General features: G+C 45.8%; 1 protein-coding gene across 4 annotated transcripts in view; it reads left to right on the forward strand.

The window, feature by feature from the left end:
* LOC146857087 (lysosomal-associated transmembrane protein 5-like) overlaps positions 1-26,097 on the forward strand; it is a 153,930-nt gene that overhangs the window by 67,149 nt on the left and 60,684 nt on the right. For 2 of the 4 annotated variants that reach the window (XM_085647588.1, XM_085647590.1), the window contains 4 exons: positions 18,808-18,884; positions 22,714-22,842; positions 24,393-24,521; positions 25,160-25,255. In XM_085647588.1, the coding sequence (XP_085503714.1) occupies positions 18,808-18,884; positions 22,714-22,842; positions 24,393-24,521; positions 25,160-25,255 (431 nt within the window). The remainder of the gene's footprint in view (positions 1-18,807; positions 18,885-22,713; positions 22,843-24,392; positions 24,522-25,159; positions 25,256-26,097) is intronic. The other 2 variants (XM_085647589.1, XM_085647591.1) reach the window with 1 other exon arrangement.

A 26,097-nucleotide genomic window follows, 5' to 3' on the forward strand; every position in this document is an offset into this window, starting at 1 on the left:
TACGGTGTCACGAGCGGAGCCGTGCTATTATGACATCGTCGTTGACGTGGGAGAGCTAGGAAAGAATGTCAGCGGAATGCTGGCGCGTGGGATCTTCACCTAAGTGTTCAGGCTAGTCCTTTGGGAGCAAACCGAAACCAGTGATCCAAGGGCAGAGGCCCTGCAGATGGCACACGAGGTGGGGAGCCCAGTTGTGTGCACCGGCGGGGCAGCGAAGTGACAAGCACCTCTACCCACAGAAAAGGTAGCAAGGGCACTGAATAACACAGGATCTTCTCTTTGTATCTGGCAGGAACAACAAGGTTAAAATGCCCTAGTTCCAAAATGTAGAATTAGTGCTACAATGGTCCTCAAGAGGACCTGCGATGGATGCCGCTTCTGCCTTCCGTATGCTGGAGGCGGCACATGGGTCACGCGGTACGGTCATACTGCGGTGGGACGCACACTCGTTGACCTCTCATGGCACTGCTCCACACTTCTGGGACAACGCTTTCCATTAGCTGTGTTTTCTGATGACGTGTCGCGCCGGCCCCGTCCAACAGCAGAACCCCTCTAGATCCAAACAAACTCTTCCACTCTCTCACCGGAAGTGAAACCAGACCACATGGACACTTTCACAATACAACAGCCGGGAATGCACTTTTCGGTAAAGAACAACACATTCCTTCCTCCTAATTTATCAAATAAACAACTCACTGAAGAACAGGGGCCAGCTTCGATCAGTAAACAGCCGTTACAGCAACGTTTTTACTTCGCGATACCATTACAACGCATGCATTACCACGCATGCGTTGTACATCGCAAAGTCATTACTACGCATTTTTTTAGAACGCATGGTCATTTACCACGCATGCCTTTACAACTAAATTTGTTGTAAAGGTATGTATGGTAAATGACCATGAGTTCTAAAAAAATGTAGATGATCCACGTCGTAAGGAAACAGAGGCTGTTCCATTTCCTCACAACGACGTGCACCGCCCCTCAGAGACGACATGAAGCAGGAACCACGAGGAGAGAGGAACCATGAGGAGTGAGAGGTAAGGGGGATTGGGCATGGGGTGGTGGTTACTTTTCTAGGCTTTAGGGTAGTTCAGTGGTGTTTGGATAGTGTAGGGGGTCATGCTGAGGGTAGTGTTTTAGGGTTTAGGGTAGAGCAGTGGTGTTTGTGTAGTGTAGGGGTTCGTGCTGGGGTAGTATTTTAGGGTTTAGGGTAGTGCAGTGTTGTTTGTGTAGTGTAGGGGGTTGTGCTGGTGGTGGTGTTTTAGGGTTTAGGGTAGTGCAGTGATGTTTGTGTAGTGTAGGGGGTCGTGCTTGGGGTAGATTTGGGGTTTAGGGTAGTGCAGTGGTGTTTGTGTAGTGTAGGGGGTCGTGCTGGGGTAGTGTTTTAGGGTTTAGGGCAGTGCAGTGGTGTTTGGGTAGTGTAGGGTTTCGACCTGGGGGTAGTGTTTTAGGGTTTAGGGTAGTGCAGTGGTGTTTGGGTAGTGTAGGGGGTTGTGCTGGGGGTAGTGTATTAGGGTTTAGGATAGTGCAGTGGTGTTTGGGTAGTGTAGGGGGTCGTGCTGGGGTAGTGTTTTAGGGTTTAGGGTAGTGCAGTGGTGTTGGTGTAGTGTAAGGGTCGTGCTGGGGTAGTGTTTTAGGATTTAGGGTAGTGCAGTGGTGTTTGGGTATTGTAGGGGGTCGTGCTGGGGGTAGATTTAGGGTTTAGGGAAGTGCAGCGGTGTTTGGGTAGTGTAGGGGGTCGTGCTGGGGGTAGATTTAAGGTTTAGGGTAGTGCAGTGGTGTTTGAGTAGTGTAGGGAGTCGTTCTGGGGGAGTGTTTAGGGTAGTGCAGTGGTGTTTGGGTAGTGTAGGGGGTCGTACTGGGGGTAGGGGTTTAGGGTAGTGCAGTGGTGTTTGGGTAGTGTACGGGGTACTGCTGGGGGTAGTGTTTTAGGGTTTAGGGTAGTGCAGTGGTGTTTGGGTGGTGCAGGGGTACTGCTGGGGGTAGTGTTTTAGGGTTTAGAGTAGTGCAGTGGTGTTTGGGTAGTGTAGGGGGTACTGCTGGGGTAGTGTTTTAGGGTTTAGGGTTGTGCAGTGGTGTTTGGGTAGTGTAGGGGGTTGTGCTGGGTGTAGTGTTTTAGGGTAGTGCAGTGGTGCTTGTGTAGTGTAGGGGGTCGTGCTGGGGTAGTGTTTTAGGGTTTATTGTAGTACAGCGGTGTTTGTGTAGTGTAGGGGGTTGTGTTTTAGGGTTTAGGGTAGTGCAGTGGTCTTTGGGTAGTGTAGGGGGTCATGCGGGGGTAGTGTTGTAGTGCTTAGGGTAGTGTAGTGGTGTTTGGGTAGTGTAGGGGGTCATGCTGGGGGTAGTGTTTTAGGGTTTAGGGTAGTGCAGTGGTGTTTGGATAGTGTAGGGGGTCGTGCTGGGGGGTAGTGATTTAGGATTTAGGGCAGTGCAGTGGTGTTTGGGTAGTGAAGGGGGTTGTGCTGGGGTAATGTTTTAGGGTTTAGGGCAGTGCAGTGGTATTTGGGTAGTGTAGGGGGTCATGCTGGGGGTAGAGTTTTAGGCTTTAGGGTAGTGCAGTGGTGTTCGTGTAGTGTAGGGAGTGGTGCTGGGGGAGTGTTTTAGGGTTTAGAGTAGTGCAGTGGTGTTCGGGTAGTGTAGGGGGTGGTGCTGGGGGCAGTGTTTTAGGGTTTATGGTAGTGCAGTGGTGTTCGGGCAGTGTAGGGGGTGGTGCTGGGGGTGGTGTGTTTAGGGTTTAGGGCAGTGCAGTGCAGTGGTGTTTGGGCAGTGTATGGGGTGGTGTTTTAGGGTTTAGGGCAGTGCAGTGGTGTTCAGGCAGTGTAGGGGTGGTGCTGGGGGTGGTGTTTTAGGGTTTAGGGCAGTGCAGAGGTGTTCAGGCAGTGTTGGGGGTGGTGCTGGGGGTGGTGTTTTAGGGTTTAGGGCAGTGCAGTGGTGTTCGGGCAGTGTAGGTTGTGGTGCTGGGGGTGGTGTTTTAGGGTTTAGTGCAGTGGTGTTCGGGCAGTGTAGGGGGTCATGCTGGGGTGGTGTTTCAGGGTTTAGGGCAGTTCAGTGGTGTTCGGGCAGTGTAGGGGTTCATGCTGGGGCTGGTGTTTTAGGCTTTAGGGTAGTGCAGTGGTGTTCGTGTAGTGTAGGGAGTGGTGCTGGGGGGAGTGTTTTAGGATTTAGGGCAGTGCAGTGGTGTATGGGTAGTGAAGGGGGTTGTGCTGGGGTGATGTTTCAGGCTTTAGGGCAGTGCAGTGGTGTTTGGGTAGTGTAGGGGGTCATGCTGGGGGTAGTGTTTTAGGCTTTAGGGTAGTGCAGTGGTGTTCGTGTAGTGTAGGGAGTGGTGCAGGGGGGAGTGTTTCAGGGTTTAGGGTAGTGCAGTGGTGTTCGGGTAGTGTAGGGGGTGGTGCTGGGGGTAGTGTTTTAGGGTTTATGGTAGTGCAGTGGTGTTCGGGCAGTGTAGGGGGTGGTGCTGGGGGTGGTGTGTTTAGGGTTTAGGGCAGTGCAGTGCAGTGGTGTTTGGGCAGTGTATGGGGTGGTGTTTTAGGGTTTAGGGTAGTGCACTGGTGTTCAGGCAGTGTAAGGGTGGTGCTGGGGGTGGTGTTTTAGGGTTTAGGGCAGTGCAGAGGTGTTCAGGCAGTGTTGGGGGTGGTGCTGGGGGTGGTGTTTTAGGGTTTAGGGCAGTGCAGTGGTGTTCGGGCAGTGTAGGTTGTGGTGCTGGGGGTGATGTTTTAGGGTTTAGTGCAGTGGTGTTCGGGCAGTGTAGGGGGTCATGCTGGGGGTGGTGTTTCAGGGTTTAGGGCAGTTCAGTGGTGTTCGGGCAGTGTAGGGGTTCATGCTGGGGCTGGTGTTTCAGGGTTTAGGGCAGTGCAGTGATGTTAGTGCAGTGTAGGGGGTCGTGCTGGGGCTGGTGTTTTAGGGTTTTGGGCAGAACAGTGGTGTTTGGGCAATGTAGGGGGTCATGCTGAGGGTGGTGTTTCAGGGTTTAGGGCAGTGCAGTGGTGTTTGGCCAGTGTAGGGGGTCTTGCTGGGGGTGGTGTTTCAGGGTTTAGGGCAGTGGTGTTCGGGCAGTGTAGGGGGTCTTGCTGGGGGTGATGTTTCAGGGTTTAGGGCAGTGCAGTGGTGTTCGGGCAGTGTAGGGTGTCGTGCAGGGGTTGGTGTTTCAGGGTCTAGGGCAGTGCAGTGGTGTTCGGGCAGTGTAGGGGGTCGTGCTGGGGCTGGTGTTTCAGGATTTAGGGCAGTGCAGTGGTGTTCGGGCAGTGTACAGTGTTGTGCTCGGGCTGGTGCTTCAGGGTTTAGGGCAGTGCAGTGATGTTCGGGCAGTGTAGGGGGTCGTGCTGGGGCTGGTGTTTCAGGGTTTAGGGCAGTGCAGTGGTGTTCAGGCAGTGTAGGGGGTCGTGCTGGGGCTAGTGGTTTAGGGTTTAGTGCAGTGGTGTTCGGCAGTGTAGGGGGTCATGCTGGTGTTTTAGGGTTTTGGGCAGAGCAGTGGTGTTCGGGCAGCATAGGGGGTCGTGCTGGGGGTGGTGCTTCAGGGTTTAGGGCAGTGCAGTTGTATTCGGGCAGTGTAGGGGGTCCTGCTGGTGGTAGTATATCAGGGTTTAGGGCAGTGCAGTGGTGTTCGGGCAGTGTAGAGGGCGTGCTGTGGTAGTGTTTTAGAGTTTAGGGCAGTGCAGTGGTGTTTCTGCAGTGTAGGGGGTCGTGCTGGGGTAGTGTTTTAGGGTTTAGGGCAGGGCAGTGGTGTTTGTGTAGTGTCAGCGCATGCGCTGCATCACTAGGCGAGACCTAATAAGCATGCACCTTCAATCCAGGAAGTGTTGGCAGCCAATTAGAGCCAACAAATTATAAAGTAAGTAAAATTAATTTATTCAACACCCTTTACCCTTATAAAACCAAGACCCACACACACAAAAATAAACAATGACCCTAATTAATTATCAATTAATCAATTAATTAACATTAATGATCAACTAATTATTGATTAATTAAACATAAATTACTTCCTACCCTTTACCCCTATAAAAGCCCAGAACCCACTCCTAAAATTAATTACACAATATCCATATTTAATTTTCAATCAATTAATTGATATTATTTAACAACTAATTATTAATTAATTAAACATAAATTACTTTCCACCCCTTACCCCTATAAACGCCACAACCAGAACCAAAAAATTAATTAATCAATTTCCATATTTAATTTTCAATTAATTAACTAATTTTAATTAACAACTAATTATTAATTAAAAATAAAACTTTCTTCCTACCTGTTAGAAATGGGATTTCTGGTTGGCTAGGGCTTGCGCCAAAGCCAGGCAGAAACCACCACTCTAGTCGGGGCTGGGGAGTTACACGCCAAAGATAACCCCTGCGCACCCCCTTGGTAGCTTGGCACGAGCAGTCAGGCTTATCCCGGAGGCAATGTGTAAAGCGTTTGCGCGCGCACCCAGCCACAACACCCAAGGCCCACCACAAAAGAAACTCCACACAAGGTTATATATAAAAATAGCCTTTGTATTATACCAAAACACATTAGATAATATTCACACAATTTACACTGTGCCAACTGGCACTGGGCAGAATTTTACAAGGGACTATTTACACGGGACAGGGCCACATGGCCCACTGTCAGAATCAGCACAAATCACCAATTGTACATGTAGAACATATACTAAATGTAACACAAATTAGCACGGTAGAGCACAACGTTGGAGCCACACGGGGCTCTTAGAATACTAATGCCCAACGTTGGAGCGGCCCACTGTACACACGGAGCTGCTCTGACTCGGTGCCTCGCACCGAACACCAAACCTGCTCCCTCGGTGGAGCGTGAGGGATGTGCAGCCCTGTCCCCTGCCCAGCCCTTACTCACCGGGCTCCAGCGCAGGGGACTCCTCTTCTGGAGGTGACAGCGGGCGGCAGCACTTCGCATGCGGCGCGGGGCTTCCCTCGCAGATGGGAGCCTCGCGCTGCTCTCGCACTTCACCCGGGCCCCCTCCTGGGACCCGGGACTTGGTTGTGGAGCCCGCACGGCTCCGGGGGCATTTAACTCTTCCCCTGTCTCCGGGAGGCGGGGTGGGCTCCCGTCCTCCCTCCTGCCGTAAGCTCCGGGGCTGCAGCTTCCCCCGAAAATGGCCGCACTTCCGCTTCCGTCCCGCGGCCCCGCCCACAACCAGGCGGGCCGCGGACTCAGCGGCAATTTTTGAATGCGGCTCGGGCCGCGGCGGTGAAATGCGGGGTGGGCTCCTGCATTAATTTAAATTAAGACGAACCAGGCAACATGCGGGGTGGGCACCTGCCATTAAAGACCAAATAAGCGGAGTGGGCACCCGCGAAAGCACGATCACTGAGCGGGGTGGGCTCCCGCTCGGCAGCCAACACGGAGAATCCCTCCAGTGGGGGATTCCCTCTAAAGGGACGGGCAGCGCCACGCTGCATCGCCCGCGCTCCTCGATAACACACCAGATGGAGAAGCACAGAGCTCTCCTTAGTAGACACGAGCCAGGTGCCTTCCAAAATAAAGCAGGCGCTCACAGGGCGCAAGGAGGCAGGGTGGGCTCCCGTCCTCCCTCCTGCCGTAAGCTCCGGGGCTGCAGCTTCCCCCAAAAATGGCCGCACTTCCTATTCCGTCCCGCGGCCCCGCCCACAACCAGGCGGGCCGCGGCGGTGAAACGCGGGGTGGGCTCCCGCATTAATTTAAATTAAGACGAACCAGGCAACATGCGGGGTGGGCACCCGCCATTAAAGACCAAATAAGCAGAGTGGGCACCCGTGAAAGCACGATCACTGAGCGGGGTGGGCTCCCGCTCGGCAGCCAACACGGGGAATCCCTCCGGTGGGGGATTCCCTCTAAAGGGACGAGCAGCGCCGCGCTGCATCGCCCGTGCTCCTCGGTAACACACCAGGTAGAGAAGCACAGAGCTCTCCTTAGTAGGCACGAGCCAGGTGCCTTCCAAAATAAAGCAGGCGCTCACAGGGCGCAAGGAGGCTGGACAAAGTCTTGGAAGCATCCCGGGGGCAATGTAGGGCCCAGGGGCCAGCACACAGGGCCCTCCAGCAGGGAGGCAGCCCCCATGGCGGTCCCTCCTGGGCCCCACCAGCAGCAATCCCCCTCCTGTTAGGATCCACGTAAGAAGAAGCAATAAAGCGCTCACCAGGCGCTAGAAATAAAGTCCTTGAAGTCCATCAGGCATCCAGGGGCTGGGCAGGGCCCAGGGAGGCAAGCCTTCCCCTGGGCCCCAGCAGCAGCACGCCCCTGGTAGATTCAAGTCAGAACAAGAACATTTTCATGGAGTCACAGCCCCTCTTTTATACACCAAATCCTTTGTCTGCAAAGGTGCAGGGGAGGGGCGAACCAGATGCAACCGGTTCCTGAGCACTTTGTTTTGCTCAGCCCCTCTCCCTATTCACAGAACAGGCCAGGGTCATCAGTCGCATCACAGGGGGCGGAGCCAGCATTGTGGGGGGAAAGCCCAGCCCTATTCAGGTCCTAGGTGTACTCCTCCCACTCATCAACCTGCAGAGCTCTCCACCCACCACTGGGGCAGACCCACCCTGACTCCTGGAGCCAGGCACACCAGCCAATCACACGCCAGACAGTCACTGCACATTTATGCCAGTGTCTAGAAGTGGCGCTTCTATACTAGCTACAGTAACGCCGCACACATCATTGCGCAGCATTCACTCTCACGAGTTTGCACATATCAAACTCGACCCTGCACTCCCCACGCATCAGGAACTAGCACGGTCACTCAGATCCCCCATGCATTCCTATGGGAGGGCAGGTCAGTCTCATTCAACCACAAAGAGCGCACGCGCTTTCCACTGGGACACAGTGTGAAAGCGCCTAGAGGCCTAAAACCACAAGTACAACACAGGAAAAAAGGCTAGGATACTGCAAAAAGTTCTAGGGGTGAACTTGCCAGAAGGGCCAAGTCCAACACAACCCCCTTCCAGCCAAAACGCAGGGCAGACCAATCACCACTGTGATGGTCTTCCCTGCTTGGGGCGATAGAACTCGGACGCAGGCCCGCACTGCAGGGACACTCTCCGGTTCTACGCCATTCTGAATCAACGTGGTTCCATCTGAGAAAAAAAAAAAACAACCGAAAAAAAACTCAGGCCCAACTAGGCTAACCCACTGGTACTACCTGGTTGTCCACGGCCAGGACCAGGCCCTAGGCCACCCAGATACCACTGGTCCTTGCCAAACCCAGAGTGGGGGGAAGTAACCCCTGGCATACAAGCCATTCTCCACTCTCCCTCTCAGTGTAGTTCCCAACTACCACTGATCCTTCAACCTAGGGTCCACACCCTCAGGCTGACCAGAGGTCACGGGCAAGAATGCCCCACCCTACCTCTACTTCTGGGGTTCCGCTCCCTCCCAGGGAAGCACCCACCAGAACACAACTCTCCCACCAGTTCAGGACCTCTCTCCACCAACTGGTCTACCACCTGGGATCCAAGGGGTCAGAGGCGAGGACTCCCTCCCTCTGCACCCCCTTCCACTGTAGAGGAGGATCTCTTCACCCAAGATGAGCCTCCCCTGCCCTCAGGACTACAGCTGCCCTTACGTCCAGATCCGGAAACACCGACTACTGGCTCCCCAACCGAGGGACGTACCCTTTGGTCAGATGCCTGGCGAACCAGGACTTAACGAGGGTGACACATAACTAATGGGTCGTGTGACAGTCTGCCTGGCGCTGATCTCACGACCTCCTGTCCATCTGACAGTGCGTGCAGACCCCCCAGGACAGAAGTGGTGACACCACGGTCACTCAGTGGCGACTCAGCCCTCCCGGCTGGTCCCTGACCTACTGGTTCCCACTGGGGAATCCCTCCCCCTCTCACCCCTCCCTCTGGACTTCCACACCCTCCCAACTGGAGCGGTACCGCCAGACACCAGGACTACTGGAGCTCTGATTACAGACACTCCACGTCCTCTAGACACTGGGAGATCCTCCTCAAATGACCTATTAGTACAGCCTAGGCCCCCGACCTGATGTTCCCTAAAGAAACCATCCAGGCCCTGAGACTGGGTTTCGGGCACCTGGAGACACGCAGTCCCACCCACTCCTTCTCCGCAGAGACAGGACGTGAGCCCCTACACCGAGACCTAGCTGGGCTACTCTGAACCTCTTCCACCACGCTGGGCTGGAAGACACCTCAGCCACTCCTTTTGGAATCACTCCCCAATGCAAGCTCCCTATCCCAGAGAACTCACACCCAATCAACCAGCAAGCTCCTTATTTCAGAGAACTCACACCAAAGTATTCAGCAAGCTCCTTATTTCAGAGAACTCACACCAATCATCCACACACACACCTCCCAGACTAGTAAGACAGTTTCTACCGCCCCTGATTTCTCAACCTGACCACCACGTGACACAGGTACTATTACTCCGGGAACTGGGAATGGGACGTTCACATTCATCCAGCGCATTACACATTCATCCCCACCCCTCCCAAGACTGGTAAGACAGTTTCTACCGCCCCTGATTTCTCAACCTGACCACCACGTGACACAGTTACCATTACCCCGGGAACTGGGAATGGGAATACATGCACTGGACACACATCTGCTGCCACCACTGGATCCCACCCTTACTGGTGAATCCAGAAACACATTTCCACATAAATGACACTTAAAAACAAACTTAGAACAATAATCCCTTTCCATGTGATTATCTAAATGCAGAGTTTTGTGGTGCAGCCAGCTGTCGCTGTGGTACTGCGCAAACGCAAGTCCTAATCCCACCGCTGATCACTAATGTTAGAAATGTGATTTCTGGTTGGCTAGGGCTTGCGCCAAAGCCAGGCAGAAACCACCACTCTAGTCAGGGCTGGGGAGTTACACGCCAAAGATAACCCCTGCTCACCCCCTTGGTAGCTTGGCACGAGCAGTCAGGCTTATCCCGGAGGCAATGTGTAAAGCGTTTGCGCGCGCACCCAGCCACAACACCCAAGGCCCACCACAAAAGAAACTCCACACAAGGTTATATATAAAAATAGCCTTTGTATTATACCAAAGCACATTAGATAATATTCACACAATTTACACTGTGCCAACTGGCACTGGGCAGAATTTTACAAGGGACTATTTACACGGGACAGGGCCACATGGACCACTGTCAGAATCAGCACAAATCACCAATTGTACATGTAGAACATATACTAACTGTAACACAAATTAGCACGGTAGAGCACAACCAGTAACTACTGGAGCAATAATGACCTCAGCGTCATCACACTAGCATCTGGTATAAAACCTATCCTGCATCCATCACAGGGGCATAAACACATTATGCAATTTCTCGCAAGTCTAACGCATTAGACCTTACCTCCTAAGTATAACTACTCTAGGGGCGTACATCGCACAGGGAAGTACAATCTCCCTAACATCACCCCAAACAGGTAAAACAACCTCCTAGGCAGAAAGGACCACATTTAGAGGTATAAAACACAGGGTGCGCAAAACATGCTATACACAGTACATTTCCTAACACCCAATCACATTAGCATGAATCACAATAACACCTCAAACACATTAGGGTCCAGGTCGCACCAGACACCTAAACGTAGCAGCTGTCCACTACTTGCTGGGCAGCTGGGGACAAGAACAGGGCCTAAACGCTGCAGCTGGCACTAAGTGCTGAGCAGCTGGAAAGCAAATAGGAGGCATGGGCTCTCAATGGCCCCTGAAACAATATGCCAAAACGCTGGAGCCATTTGGCTCAGAAAATAACATGTCCCCATGGAGCGCACGGGCTCCTGAAATAAAGGTGCGCCAATACAGAAAAAGTGCTTGCCCCAAAGCACAAGGGAGCGCGCTGGAGCTCTGAAACAGATCATGCCCACTGTGGGAGCCACTCGGGGCTCTTGAAGCAAATGTGCCCCCCAAAGCGTAGGAGCCACAAGGGGCTCTTAAACTAAACATGCCCCCACAGCGTTGGAGCCACACGGGGCTCTTAGAATACTAATGCCCAACGTTGGAGCGGCCCACTGTACACACGGGGCCGCTCTTACTCTGTGACTCACACCGAACACCAAACCTGCTCCCTTGGTGGAGCGTGAGGGATGTGCAGCCCTGTCTCCTGCCCAGCCCTTACTCACCAGGCTCCGGCGCAGGGGACTCCTCTTCTGGAGGTGACAGCGGGCGGCAGCACTTCGCATGCGGCGCGGGGCTTCCCTCGCAGATGGGAGCCTCGCGCTGCTCTCGCACTTCACCCGGGCCCCCTCCCGGGACCCGGGACTTGGTTGTGGAGCCCGCAAGGCTCCGGGGGCATTTACCTCTTTCCCTGTCTCCGGGAGGCAGGGTGGGCTCCCGTCCTCCCTCCTGCCGTAAGCTCCGGGGCTGCAGCTTCCCCCAAAAATGGCCGCACTTCCTATTCCGTCCCGCGGCCCCGCCCACAACCAGGCGGGCCGCGGCGGTGAAACGCGGGGTGGGCTCCCGCATTAATTTAAATTAAGACGAACCAGGCAACATGCGGGGTGGGCACCCGCCATTAAAGACCAAATAAGCAGAGTGGGCACCCGTGAAAGCACGATCACTGAGCGGGGTGGGCTCCCGCTCGGCAGCCAACACGGGAAATCCCTCCGGTGGGGGATTCCCTCTAAAGGGACGGGCAGCGCCGCGCTGCATCGCCCGTGCTCCTCGGTAACACACCAGGTAGAGAAGCACAGAGCTCTCCTTAGTAGACACGAGCCAGGTGCCTTCCAAAATAAAGCAGGCGCTCACAGGGCGCAAGGAGGCTGGACAAAGTCTTGGAAGCATCCCGGGGGCAATGTAGGGCCCAGGGGCCAGCACACAGGGCCCTCCAGCAGGGAGGCAGCCCCCATGGCGGTCCCTCCTGGGCCCCACCAGCAGCAATCCCCCTCCTGTTAGGATCCACGCAAGAAGAAGCAATAAAGCGCTCACCAGGCGCTAGAAATAAAGTCCTTGAAGTCCATCAGGCATCCAGGGGCTGGGCAGGGCCCAGGGAGGCAAGCCTTCCCCTGGGCCCCAGCAGCAGCATGCCCCTGGTAGATTCAAGTCAGAACAAGAACATTTTCATGGGGTCACAGCCCCTCTTTTATACACCAAATCCTTTGTCTGCAAAGGTGCAGGGGAGGGGCGAACCAGATGCAACTGGTTCCTGAGCACTTTGTTTTGCTCAGCTCCTCTCCCTATTCACAGAACAGGCCAGGGTCATCAGTCGTACCACAGGGGGCGGAGCCACCATTGTGTGGGGAAAGCCCAGCCCTATTCAGGTCCTAGGTGTACTCCTCCCACTCATCAACCTGCAGAGCTCTCCACCCACCACTGGGGCAGACCCACCCTGACTCCTGGAGCCAGGCACACCAGCCAATCACACGCCAGACAGTCACTGCACATTTATGCCAGTGTCTAGAAGTGGCGCTTCTATACTAGCTACAGTAACGCCACACACATCATTGCGCAGCATTCACTCTCACGAGTTTGCACATATCAAACTCGACCCTGCACTCCCCACGCATCAGGAACTAGCACGGTCACTCAGATCCACCATGCATTCCTATGGGAGGGCAGGTCAGTCTCATTCAACCACACAGAGCGCACGCGCTTTCCACTGGGACACAGTGTGAAAGCGCCTAGAGGCCTAAAACCACTAGTACAACACAGGAAAAAGGCTAGGATACTGCAAAAAGTTCTAGGGGTGAAATTGCCAGAAGGGCCAAGTCCAACACTACCATTAACCCCTGTAAACCCCACAACCTGCACCAAAAGAAATTACACAATTACCATAATTAATTACGAATTAATTAATTAATATTAATTAACAATCAATTAATAATTAATTACTTTCCACAATTAACACTATAAAATCTCAACTAAATAAATATTAAATAAAAAGTAATCATTAATTTATTATAATTAAATTACTTCCCACCCTATTCCCCTATAGACCCACAACCCGCTACGGGTCAAAAAAATGCAATATTTAATTAAAATGAAATTGATAACTACTAAAAATGTACCACATATATTAAAAAACATAAACAATACTTATACAAAAAAAATACATCACTCACATTTAAAATATATACTAAAATACATAACAATAATTGTAAAATCGATATTTTAAACAACTAATTTTGCAAACGATATTAATGACTTCTTTATTTTAAAAAACAATATTTCTTACCTTAAAATCGATATTCTTGACCACGATATTCTTGCTGTCAATATTTCTGTATCACGATATTTACAACTCGATATTTGTGTAAGTCGGCATTTCTAACCCGATATTTTGTCTAAATACCCCTCATTTTGGCTACGGCTCCAAGGTGGCTGTCTTCAGGAGGAGGTCCTCTCATAGCTTAGGACTGGTGAGAAGAAGAAGGACAAGATGGTTATGTCTTTTATGTAGTGATCACACAAAAGGCTCATACGAACTTAAGAAAAATGTTTTTATAAAGGATGGAACACCATAACAAATTAAATACAAGGGGGATGCTTATTTTTAATGCGTTTTAAACAAAATTGTTTCTATTGAATTCACCAAATGGCCGCAGTGTTGTGCCTTATTTTGACTCTTCCTCGTCTTTAGTCTCTTGGCACTGCATGGTGGAGGGCCCAACCACATATGAAATGTTATCAATATTAAGAACGCAGGTGATTGCTGTTGACTCTGCCACAATCTGACTGTCATTTCAGGATGTCACCTAACGATTGTATGACATAATTTCGAAAGACAAAAATTCGACCTACAAAAATATCGCAACAAAAATATCGTGGTCAAGAATATCGACATCCTATCTACAACATGGTAAGTACAAAAATATCGATAATTTAATATCGATGTCAAAAATATTGTAATTCAAAAATATCGGGTTTTTTTTAGTTTAAAAATATATGTAAAATAAACCAAATAATACTTATAAATCAAAGAAACATAATTAAATATATTGTATAATATGTAAAATGTATAATAAATATATATAATTAAATGAAACTTTAATGAAACATATATATATAATATATAATATATACACTTACTTAATAATTACTTTTAATAATAATTTCTGTAACATATAAATTATTAAATATTTATTTAAATTACCAATACATCTATACACATAAAACAATAACATTAATAAATATTAAATAATTACATATAGCAAATAATAATCAATAATTTTAATTTGAATAATTTTTATTATTAATTATATATTACAATAGCTAAAATATTACAAAACATATTTAATATCAGACACAATAAAACTACTAGTCCAACTTCAACAAAAACAACAGTAAGGAAAATGTTGGATAGCGTAGGGGTAAAAATAACTATTCCAACTCCCGAGAGTGCAACAGTAGGGAAAACATTGGATAGCGTAGGGGTAAAAATTACTATTCCAACTCCAAAGAGTGCAACAGTAGGGAAAGCGTTGGATAGCGTAGGGGTAAAAATTACTATTCCAACTCCAGAGAGTGCAATAGTAGGGAAAGTGTTGGATAGCGTAATGGTAAAAATTATTATTCCCACTCCAGAGAGTGCAATAGTAGGGAAAGTGTTGGATAGCGTAAGGGTAAAAATTACTATTCCCACTCCACACAGAGCAACAGTAGGGAAAACGTTGGATAGCGTAGGGGTACAAATAACTATTCCAACTCCAAAGAGTGCAACAGTAGGGAAAACGTTGGATAGCGTAGGGGTAAAAATTACTATTCCAACTCCAGAGAGTGCAATAGTAGGGAAAGTGTTTGATAGCGTAAGGGTAAAATCTACTATTCCCACTCCAGAGAGTGCAATAGTAGGGAAAGTGTTGGATAGCGTAAGGGTAAAATTTACTATTCCCACTCCAGAGAGTGCAACAGTATAGAAAACGTTGGATAGCGTAGTGGTAAAAATAACTATTCCAACTCCAAAGAGTGCAACAGTAGGGAAAACGTTGGATAGCGTAGGGGTAAAAATTACTATTCCAACTCCAGAGAGTGCAATAGTAGGGAAAGTGTTGGATAGCGTAAGGGTAAAATTGACTATTCCCACTCCAGAGAATGCAATAGTAGGGAAAGTGTTGGATAGCGTAAGGGTAAAAATTACTATTCCAACTCCAGAGAGTGCAATAGTAGGGAAAGTGTTGGATAGCGTAAGGGTAAAATTCACTATTCCCACTCCAGACAGTGCAACAGTAGAGAAAAGGTTGGATAGCGTAGGGGTAAAAATTACTATTCCAACTCCAAAGAGTGCAACAGTAGGGAAAGCGCTGGATAGCGTAGGGGTAAAAATTACTATTCCAACTCCAGAGAGTGCAACAGTAGGGAAAGCGCTGGATAGCGTAGGGGTAAAAATTACTATTCCCACTCCAGATAGTAAAACAGTTGGGAAAGCACTAGATAGCATAGTGATTCTATGAACATTATAACCAATTCAATAATTTGTTATAAAAAAATTGCATGTTAACAATGTTTTAAAAAAATAATTATTATTAAATACCAATTATGTAAAATAAATATTTAAATAAATAAATTTAAATTACATCCCACACTATTCCCCCTTTAACACACAACACACTACACATACAAAATACACAATAGATTTAAATATCAATTTATCTCTTATTTACAATTAATAATACATTCTTTATAATTAATATAGTTATTAATTCACTAATTAATACATATTAACTACGAAATTACAAATATTCACCTATTAATTATTAATTAACAATACATTAATTAGCAATAACAACACATAAAATACAATAATCAATTATTTATATTTACTATATTTAACTAACTAATAACAATTAATTAATAATAATTACAAATAAATAAAATATATCATTATTTATTTTATTTTAATTACATCCAACCCTATTCCCCTATAAACCCACAACCCACTACACATAAAAATTCACATAATTAATTTTAATTATCAATTAATCACTTAATAAAATTAAATCACCAATTAATTACTAATTAACAATTAATTAATTAACTATAACAATAAATAAATATTATTAATAAACTAATTATAATTTATATAATTAACCAAATAATAAATTATTTTTACAATTAATAATTAATTAAAAATTATTTAATCTATTAATCAAATTAATTACCAATTATTAATTGATTACCAATTAATTAATCATAAATACCAATTAAACAATACATATTAATTCATTAATTATAATTACATTACTTCCCACCCTATTCCCCTATAAACCCACAACCCACTACACATAAAAATTCACATAATTAATTTAATTATCAATTAATCACTTAATAAACTTAAATCACCAATTAATTACTAATTAACAATTAATTAATTAACAATAACAATAAATAAATATTAATAATAAAGTAATTATAATGTATATAATTAACCAATTAATAAAATAATTTTACAATTAATAATTAATTAATTAATTAATCAATTAATTACCAATTATTAATTAATTACCAATTAATTAATCATAAATACCAATTAAACAATACATATTAATTCATTAATTATAATTAAATTACTTCCCACCCTATTCCCCTATAAACCCACAATCCGCTCTGATACTAAAACGCTAAATTAAATGTAAAATAATTATAAATCTCTAAACATTTATTTTTAAATGTATTAAAATACATTACAATAATCTTTAACATACAAATAAAATACATATTAAATGACATTACACTAAATAAATATCGATATTATTGACATCGAAATTTTTACTTACGATATTACCTACATCGATATTAAGTACTTCGATATTATTAACTTCGATATTACTTACCTTGGGATCGATATTCTGTCCATCGATATTCTTGACTTCGATATTCTGTACCTACGATATTAAAAACACGATATTATTGTAGGTCGAAATTTAAAACTCGATATTTTGGCTAAACACCGTCACCTAACTGCCTTGTAGTCATGTCAGATCCCTCATCAGGCCAAAGCTCTTGTTCAAGCCTTTCATTTCACTTATGTTTATCTGCATAATATAAGAGTCTCTGTTAGAAATTGGAAGTGGATTGATGCTTTGGAAGCAGAGATGGGACTTAAGAACAAGATGCATGAATATACTTATACTGCTAAGTGCCAACACCAAATCACCCTCCAGGAATTTCCAGATACTTCCTCCTATGCCAAGGATTTATAACGGGTACGTTTTGAGCTATTTTCTGGAGGAGATATGGACCACAAAGCTGCTACTTTCTTTTGCACCTCTATATCTGTTATCTGGAGTTAGAGCCTGATGGCTGAGAGCAGAATGTGTCCAGAGTTTTAATGCTGTTTTTTATCCACGTGGTTGCACCTGCGGATGGTGCATTGTGTCTTGGAAGGGACTTGGTGTCGGGAAGTTAAAGTTCCATAAGCCCAAGCATCTACGGCCTGATCTACGACCATGGCATTAAGCGACTTGCAATTTGCGCTCAATTGTGAGTCGCAATTTGCGAGTCTTAAAATGCCTTGTACAACAGTATCAGAGACACTGTTTGCGATTCCCAATGGGGTCGCAAATTGCATGCCTCATCAATATTCATGAGGCACTCGCAATTTGTGACCCCATTGGGAATGGCTGGCCCTCCCAGGTATGGTGGCCTGCTGGGCTCAGCAGACCTCCATGTCTGGGACTGCTTTTAAATAAAGCAGTTTTTTTAAAAAATGCAGCCAATTTTCCTTAAAGGAAAACAGGATGCATTTAAAAAACAGAAAAATTAAACGATTTTGTTTCATTTTTTAAGGTCAGGTAGTGGTCCCTGGGAACTCTGCCTGCCCCTAAAAAAATATTTCCCTGCATTCACGAAGGGGAAGGGGTCCCTTGGGGACCCCTTCTCATTTGTGAGTGCTTTACCACCCTCTTGAAGAGGGCAGTAAATTGCGGGCGCAAAACATTCTTACATAGACCTCTGACTTGCTATTAGGATGGGAAGCCCCTGGAACACCCCTTCCTAATAGCAACTCACAATTCCTATTTAGCGAGTCGTAAATAAAAAAATTGTGACTCACTAAATAGGGATTGTACATGGCTCTATTAGATTTTGCATACGCAAACGGGTCGCAAACCCGTTTCCGCATGCGAAATAGGGTCGTACATCTGACCCCTAGTCCGAGTTTTCAGCCTTGCTGCAGTGTTGTGGACAAGGACGTAGGTGGCGCAGCTGGGGTACGGGTTATCGACAGTCTCAATAGGAAGTAATGAGAAGGAGTGTGACCAGAGTACATTGGAGGTGTGCACCCTGAATGTCGACCCTAGATTATCGAAGGGACACTATATCAGGGACAAAATATTGAAAAGACATAGTGACATATAAGTAAGTCTAGATTTTCTATATATAACTCCAGGTATATGTACCTACACATTACATATATCGCCAAGATAGGTAGATGTAGAGTTAGGAATCGTAAATCCATACTTATATTTTTACATCTATATCTATAGTAAATATACACTTAGCTTTCGATATTCTGTCCTTGATGTTCTTGCACCACAATATTCTGCGGGTCAATATATCCACGTGGAGGCTGTGCTGGGGTGTGCTGACCTCACACAGATCTGAGATGGGTTTAAAGAGTTAGCTTAGTATTTACATGTCTGTGTTAGGGATGATTTGCTGTCACATGATGAGTGCCAGAAATGTAACAGAGTCAGGTTGGTTCTACACAGTTTACCATTCAGACGTGAGGCAAGCGTGAAATGCAGGAAAGCTAGCAAGGGCGGATGGTTGATTCCATTTTAATAGGCATGGCATAGGACCTACACAAAAAGAAACGTTTGTGCGTTCACAAAACCAGACTGTTTGGAGTTGTGACATGATTGCCTTGGTTTTTACGTCATGGGATTGTTTTTTTTTATTTCAGCGGATGTTGCCTCCAGCTTCCTCCTGATCATCATGCTTTTGCTGATTAGCGTCTGCCTCTTCTTCGGTGTGATAAAGGTACAGTATGGAGATGTTTCTCATTCCATGTCCCTCATTAAGGGATCAGATAGCAGCTGAAATAATTTTCTGCTGCTTGTATAGACATGTGTTACTGTTCCTTGCATATATGTAGAACCCTTTTGGTAATTGGCTATTATCTAGCTATGTCTGAAGTACTAGTAGATATGTAGAACCTGCCTTTTCTGCAGCGAAACATGGTAAACCTTCCTGCACAAAAACAATCACAGGATGTGTTTTCTCTTTCTATATGCGTTACAGAATGCAGCACACACAGAAGAAGAAAAAACGAGGAGAAATAAAGATATTTCTCCTTGTTGTGTCTCCCTTACGCCTCCCCTGTGGAGTAGTACGTTTTTGGCATTTCCTCAGAGTTACAATTTCTCGTAAATCTGGTGCAGTGTCAAAAAGCCATGGGATGTTGCTGGGAATGCCCCCAGCAACACTCATTTCAGGCCCCTTTAATGCAGAAAACTGTGTTAAAGGAAACAATGTTTACAAGGTAGCTTTAAGCCACAAAAGGCTGCTTAGTGCTGCCTGGTAAAATGGACCAGGCTCCTGCGCCACCGGAGTGTCACAAAATGTGACACACCGGCGGCGCAAGGGGCTTATAAATAAGCCCCAGTGTTGTTTTTGCGCACTGGCCCATCCCAAGTGTTTTAGGGCATATTGAGGGCTACCCAGATACAGCCCATTGGGGAAGTGTAGCCTGGATGTCATAAGGACCACAACTGCTGTTACAGTCCATTGGAAGGCTGTATATAGGATTTTGTGCCTGACGTGTACCTATCATAGGATGGTTCCAGCGTCTATCTTAAGTAGGCATATTAAGTTGGAGTGTACGAAAGCCATTAGGTTCAATGCAGAAAGTTGGGTTTCCCATAGACCATAAGAAGCTACAAAATCAAACAATTTGAAAGCCAAAGACAAGGACATCAGTCGTATTGGGGTTGAACTTGAAATAGTTCTTGTACATTCACCTGTCTACCTCAAAGAAGGAAACCTTGAATTTAGCCCCTTGAGTCTCAACACAAGCTGTGGGTCTTCCAGTTAGTTATAAAAGTGCAGGCAAAGGTTTGGATAAACCTGGCCAGAGACTGCACACAGAAGGGTACTAAGTACAGATGTCTACTACAGACACTACCTGTTAGAGTTACATATATACAAGTTGCAAATTCACTCCAGATTACATTTTAAGAAAAGTTGAAGCGATTACGGTTGGACAAATTTATATTACATATTTGCAGAGCATGATGTTCTCGCCATTACTGGGTAATGGGGATAGGGCTGAATCTTACACTGACCCATAGGTAAGCGGCTGAGGCTGGGGGGTCAGTGGCTGAGGGGACACTGATTGTATCAAAACTGCCAAGAATGAGACAACAGCTGACCTATTTTTTTTAAATGATATTTCTTACCTTAAATTCGATATTCTTTACCACAAAATTCTTGCTGTCGATATTTCGGAATCACGATATTTCCAACTCGATATTTGTGTAAGTCGACATTTCCTAATCGATATTCTGTCTCAACACCAGTTTTAAAGATGGCAGGAGGACAATGGTTCTATTAGGAGCTCTGAAGCTTTTTCTTTTTTCTGCTAGTGATAAGAAGCTCTTATGTCCGAGATAGCAATAAACAGAGAACAATAGTTCTGGATCTGACACGAACTAAAAACCTTCATTAATCACAGCCAGCACTGAGGAGGCAAAAGAAGAACAATCAATGTAGACTTGCTATGAGAGTGTCTGTCAGTAACTCGTTTTCTTTGGTCCTGAGACATGCCAATGCAGATTTTTGAGAAAAAGATGGAGTCCAGTACATTGCCTACTCTGCATTCGTGATAAATTCACCTCCTAATTTTTGGCAAACAGTATTTGATGGGAGATTAAACCAAATGTTAAATCCTGCTGATGTCAGGATCCACCTTTAACGTATCAATAAATTAGTAACATTGAAAACGATTTGTAATGTGCAATGGGATATCTGGGTCTAGCCAGAAGTATCACTGGTTGCTGGCCAGACCCAGTGTGAGAAGGTGTGAAAAGCTTGCTCTAGGCAGGATTATGGCACTCCAGCAGAATCTCTACTTTTGGGTTATGGTATGGGAGTCTCTTTGACTGATTGAGAGGATTTACCCTCTGGGCGGTGAAGAGGATAATTTAATGCATCACTTGACTAATCGATAATAATTACAAATTGTTGCAGCCTGGATGAAATAAAGAAGGATAAAAGTGCCATAAACTCAGACTGTGGTGATAGAAACGAAAACACCTACAACTGAAGGAGGTGTGTGTGTGTGTGTGTGCGTGCATGCGTGCGTGTGGGGGAACAACCTTTACAATGCAACTTTTACAATGCACTACACTTACAACGCAATTTTTACAACGCAACATCCACTACAACGCATTCCATTACATCGCATGACACTACAACGCATGTTTAAAAACTACCTTTACAACGCATTCCATGACATCGCATACTACCTTTACAACGCATACCATTACAACGCATAATATTACACTACACTATCCAACACTTACCCTACTGTTGCACCCCCTGGAGTTAGAATAGTAATTTTTACCCCTATACTATCCAACACTTACCCTACTGTTGCGCCCCCTGGAGTTAGAATAGTAATTTTTACCCCTATACTATCCAACACTTACCCTACTATTGCACCCCCTGGAGTTAGAATAGTAATTTTTACCCCTATACTATCCAACACTTACCCTACTATTGCACCCCCTGGAGTTAGAATAGTAATTTTTACCCCTATACTATCCAACACTTACCCTACTGTTGCACCCCCTGGAGTAAGAATAGTAATTTTTACCCCTATACTATCCAACACTTACCCTACTGTTGCACCCCCTGGAGTTAGAATAGTAATTTTTACCCCTATACTATCCAACATTTACCCTACTGTTGCACCCCCTGGAGTTAGAATAGTAATGTTTACCCCTATACTATCCAACATTTACCCTACTGTTGCACCCCCTGGAGTTAGAATAGTAATTTTTACCCCTATACTATCCAACACTTACCCTACTGTTGCACCCCCTGGAGTTAGAATAGTAATTTTTACCCCTATACTATCCAACACTTACCCTACTGTTGCACCCCCTGGAGTTAGAATAGTAATTTTTACCCCTATACTATCCAACACTTACCCTACTGTTGCACCCCCTGGCGTTAGAATAGTAATTTTTACCCCTATACTATCCAACACTTACCCTACTGTTGCACCCCCTGGAGTTAGAATAGTAATTTTTACCCCTATACTATCCAATACTTACCTTAAATGCAATGTAATATTATGCGTTGTAATTGTATGCGTTGTAAAGGTGGTATGCGATGTAATGGAATGCGTTGTAAAGGTAGTTTTTAAAAATGCGTTGTAGTGTCATGCGATGTAATGGAATGCGTTGTAGTGGATGTTGCGTTGTAAAAATTGCGTTGTAAGTGCATGCGTTGTAAAAGTATGCGTTGTAATGTCATACATCCGTGCGTGTGTGTGTTAGGTTTGTACTATAGAAATACCACATACATACAAATCTATATTTACGTATCTATACTTATCTCCTTGATCTATTGGTCCCCAATATTTTAGCTGCTATATTCCGGTACCTAAATATCCCCTACTTGATATTCCATTCTTCAGCGCCTGTGATGCAATGGAACCACTGATGTAGTCATTTCAGATTTTTTGACTTCAGATTTACCTTCGATGTAGAGATATTCTACCGTTTGTACATCTTTTAAATAATTATGTGCATAAATGGACACAAAAGAAGCTCTAAAAACACTGTACCTTGCTCTCTTGTAGAACTTGGAGAGATTCCTGCTTCCATTTGTTGCTTTACAAGTCCTGGACTTCCTCCTCTACACCCTCACCGTCTGCAGCACCTACATACAGCTTCCGGTCGACCTGCAGTTCAGTACGCTGCAGGACTTGGTAAGAACCCCTAACGGGTTGCATTAGAATAAACCATGTTATCATCCATGCTATTAAGTGGAACAGCATTGTATCATGGTAACCATCACAGTGGGAGGAGCTACCCAGGGCTTTAAGTGAGATGAAAAAACTGTGAGGTCTCTCAAAGGGGCATGGCCTATGTAATTAGGGGCGTGGTTTAAAAACACGTAAACTAAAAATCTGAGTTTAGCATATTGGCTGACCGACTGGTATTTTGCTGTTTCTATCATTGCAACCAGATATATAGTGCAACAAGTAGCATTACACCTACAACAAGCCAGAACTATAGGCTATGTCAATGGTTGTTAGTTGCATAAAAAAAGCAACAACTATGGCTTTATGGTATATAATATTGAAAATGCTTCAATTCTGAAATTATGAGACTGTGAAAGAACTATAACGAGTCTCTGAAGTTACTGCAAATGCAGTGAAGGTGGTCTAATGCTGCAGAGTGAATATTTTTTTTTCACTCGGAGGGTGAGGGTAAAAATGGAGAGCCCGATAAGGACTCGTCACAGCACCAGCTTTTTAGAACTGCTGGTGCTGAGCAGTGGCAGGACCCGGCATACCTAAAGCCTTGAATATTGGGTCACGTTTTAGTGTCAGGGACACGAGGCATGTTCCCAGTCGACATTCTGCCAGAAGCTGTTGGTCATAAATATCTCAACAGTTCAGCTCAAAAACAAGTACAGGAAATGTAGCATGCCCTTTCTGGTTTCCTCCTCACCGACGGTCCTCGAGTGAGGAATAGAGTTAGTAAGTCAGGCCTTCCGCAATTAATATCCATGACATATTTTTACATACAAGTGAGCCCAAGCGAGGGTGTGGGGGGGGTTGGAGTCTTCTGAGTTTTTTCTCTCCTGCTTGAACCACCGAGATTTAAGACACAAAAAACTATTACCAGCTCCATCTCAGAGGGCGCTCCCAAAATGTGGACTTCCACTTCCCCCTGAGATCTAGACCAACCTCTTGAGCTTGATTTTCCTTTGATCCAAGCGCCTACCTCCTCATCCATTGGGTAAGCTTTATCTCAACTCCCCCCCCCCCCCCCCCCCCGCGTCCCCCTTGGCCTACTAACCCTAACCTAACCCTAACCCTGCTTCGTTCCCCTGAGCTTTCTGAATTATTTATACATCAAATTACCCGAGGATTTTTGTGATACCAATTTTGCTGGACTATGATGCTGTTCTTTATGTGCCCATGCTTATTGTGATTTATGTAACTTGCATTGCCCCATTGTAAAGCGCTCTGATGCCCTCAGGCCTAGTGGGCGCTATGGACAACTTCGAAGAAAATAAATCAATAAACCAACAGATAAATACAAATTTCATATTTTGATGTCGTCCTCAAAGACTTTCAGCAAGGGGCCATGCTCTATGCCTTACACTGCTGCATACAGGACAAGGGAAATGAATGTATGGAAGGGCCTGTTTAACGTTGACAGAGCTTCACACAGGCCTGTAGCACCCAGCGCATCGCCCAACAAACCCAAGCTCCTTCAAACAGTTGTATTTCCTTTGTTTCTTTAGCAGGGTCCGTCCTCGAAAGACTCCTTTACAGCCATGCAGATAGTGGACTTCACCCTCAGCCTCTTATCCCTGTGCAGCTCCTACATGGAAATCCCCGCGTACCTCAAACTCAGGTGTATGAGCCACATGGTAGGTCACTTGCGGCGCTGATTGACATATGTCACCCTGAGGGTCACAGAAGATTCAATGGAGTCCTACTTGACTTGCATAACAAAGATTCACATTCTTATTCATGTGTATATTTTGTTTATGTTTACTGTGCCCATATTGCACACATTGCAAAACGTAATTGCTGTAGGAGCCGAGGCATTATTTATGTGATGACTTGCAAAGATGCAAATGTTATTTCGAATATTTTTGTAATGCTTTAGGCCACACCTCATATGAGTGCTGAAGGAGAACAGGAGAGGTGGAAAAAAGTATCTCGTAGAGGGGCAAATGGATTGGGAGAGGGCAGAGGGCAGAGAAACAGGAGGTAGGAGATAAAAACGTGGAAGACCTGAATCCCCACATCATTCAATCTAAGCACCTTTCAACACCACCACACTAGCACAGTCTACAGTTTAACACAGTACATTCTTCGCTTATCTTTCTGAAACACACACTTTGGTCTAACCTTTAAATACGAATATCTGGGTCAATCTGACAAGGTTCATCCTCTGACCCTCAATTTGTTAATATGTATTTTTTCAGGGTGCCCAACCCAGTCATCTATGTTTCAGGTACTGTTCAGCTAGACAAAAGATTCTCTTTGTTTTCTTTTTCAGAATTACTTCCCAAGCAAGCAAGTCCTATCACCGCAGAAGTCAATCAAAATGCTAATCTGTATCAGCATTATCTTCCTCGCTGTCACTGTTGTGAAGGTAATGCCAGTACTTTAAGAGTGTTGATAAAGATGGGGTCTCTAGAGGGGATGTTCCATAAGAATAATAAGTAGAAAACAAATAGAAGAAACATGACCTTTGTGAATAAGGCTGTGTCGTAATACACGTGTCATGGAATCACTCGGGGTCAACCTGGCCCTGGTCCCACTAGCTCTCCTGATGGACCTGGTGCTCTCACGTTTCTTCCTCTTGGTTCTGGATCTTCTGGTCTTGACCCTCTTGATCTTCCAGGTGTCTCTTCTTCTACTGATCCACTCTTTTCTCCCCTTATTCCTAACATTATTCATTAGTCCTTCTGGTCCAGGTACTTTTGGTGTTGATCCCCCTGTTGTTAGCACTCCTGGTGGTCCTAGTGGTGATGGGTCTGGTCCTGCCCTTGGAAATCCTGATTTTGGCAATAATAGCCCACTTGAGCCTTCTAGTGCTGCCATCCTGGTCATTCTGGTGGTTCTAGTTTTGCTCCTGCTTGTGGTCCATGTTCAGTAACCTTGGCTCTCATGCTGATCCTGGTCATCTGTCTTCTCCTTTTCCTCCTTCTGGTTCTACTCCTTTTCCTTTCTGGCCTCCCCTTCATATTCATGGGCCACCTCCTATTTGTCCTGGTTCTCTTCGTCTTGGTTGTTCTGTTTTTGGTTATTCTGATGATGGTCTTCATGATGGAGCTCCTTCATCTGGCCCTCCTGCTCCTCCTGGATGTTTCTCCCTCTGTCCTGGTTATTCCTGTCCTGATCCTGTTGATCATCTTGGTCCTTATCCTCCTTGTCTTCCTGGTTAACCTGGGTATCATGGTTTTGGTCCATCTGTTCGCCTGGTAGTTTTGG

The sequence above is a fragment of the Triturus cristatus genome, chromosome 3_2, assembly GCF_964204655.1.
Source record: "Triturus cristatus chromosome 3_2, aTriCri1.1, whole genome shotgun sequence".
NCBI classification, from domain to species: Eukaryota; Metazoa; Chordata; class Amphibia; order Caudata; family Salamandridae; genus Triturus; species Triturus cristatus.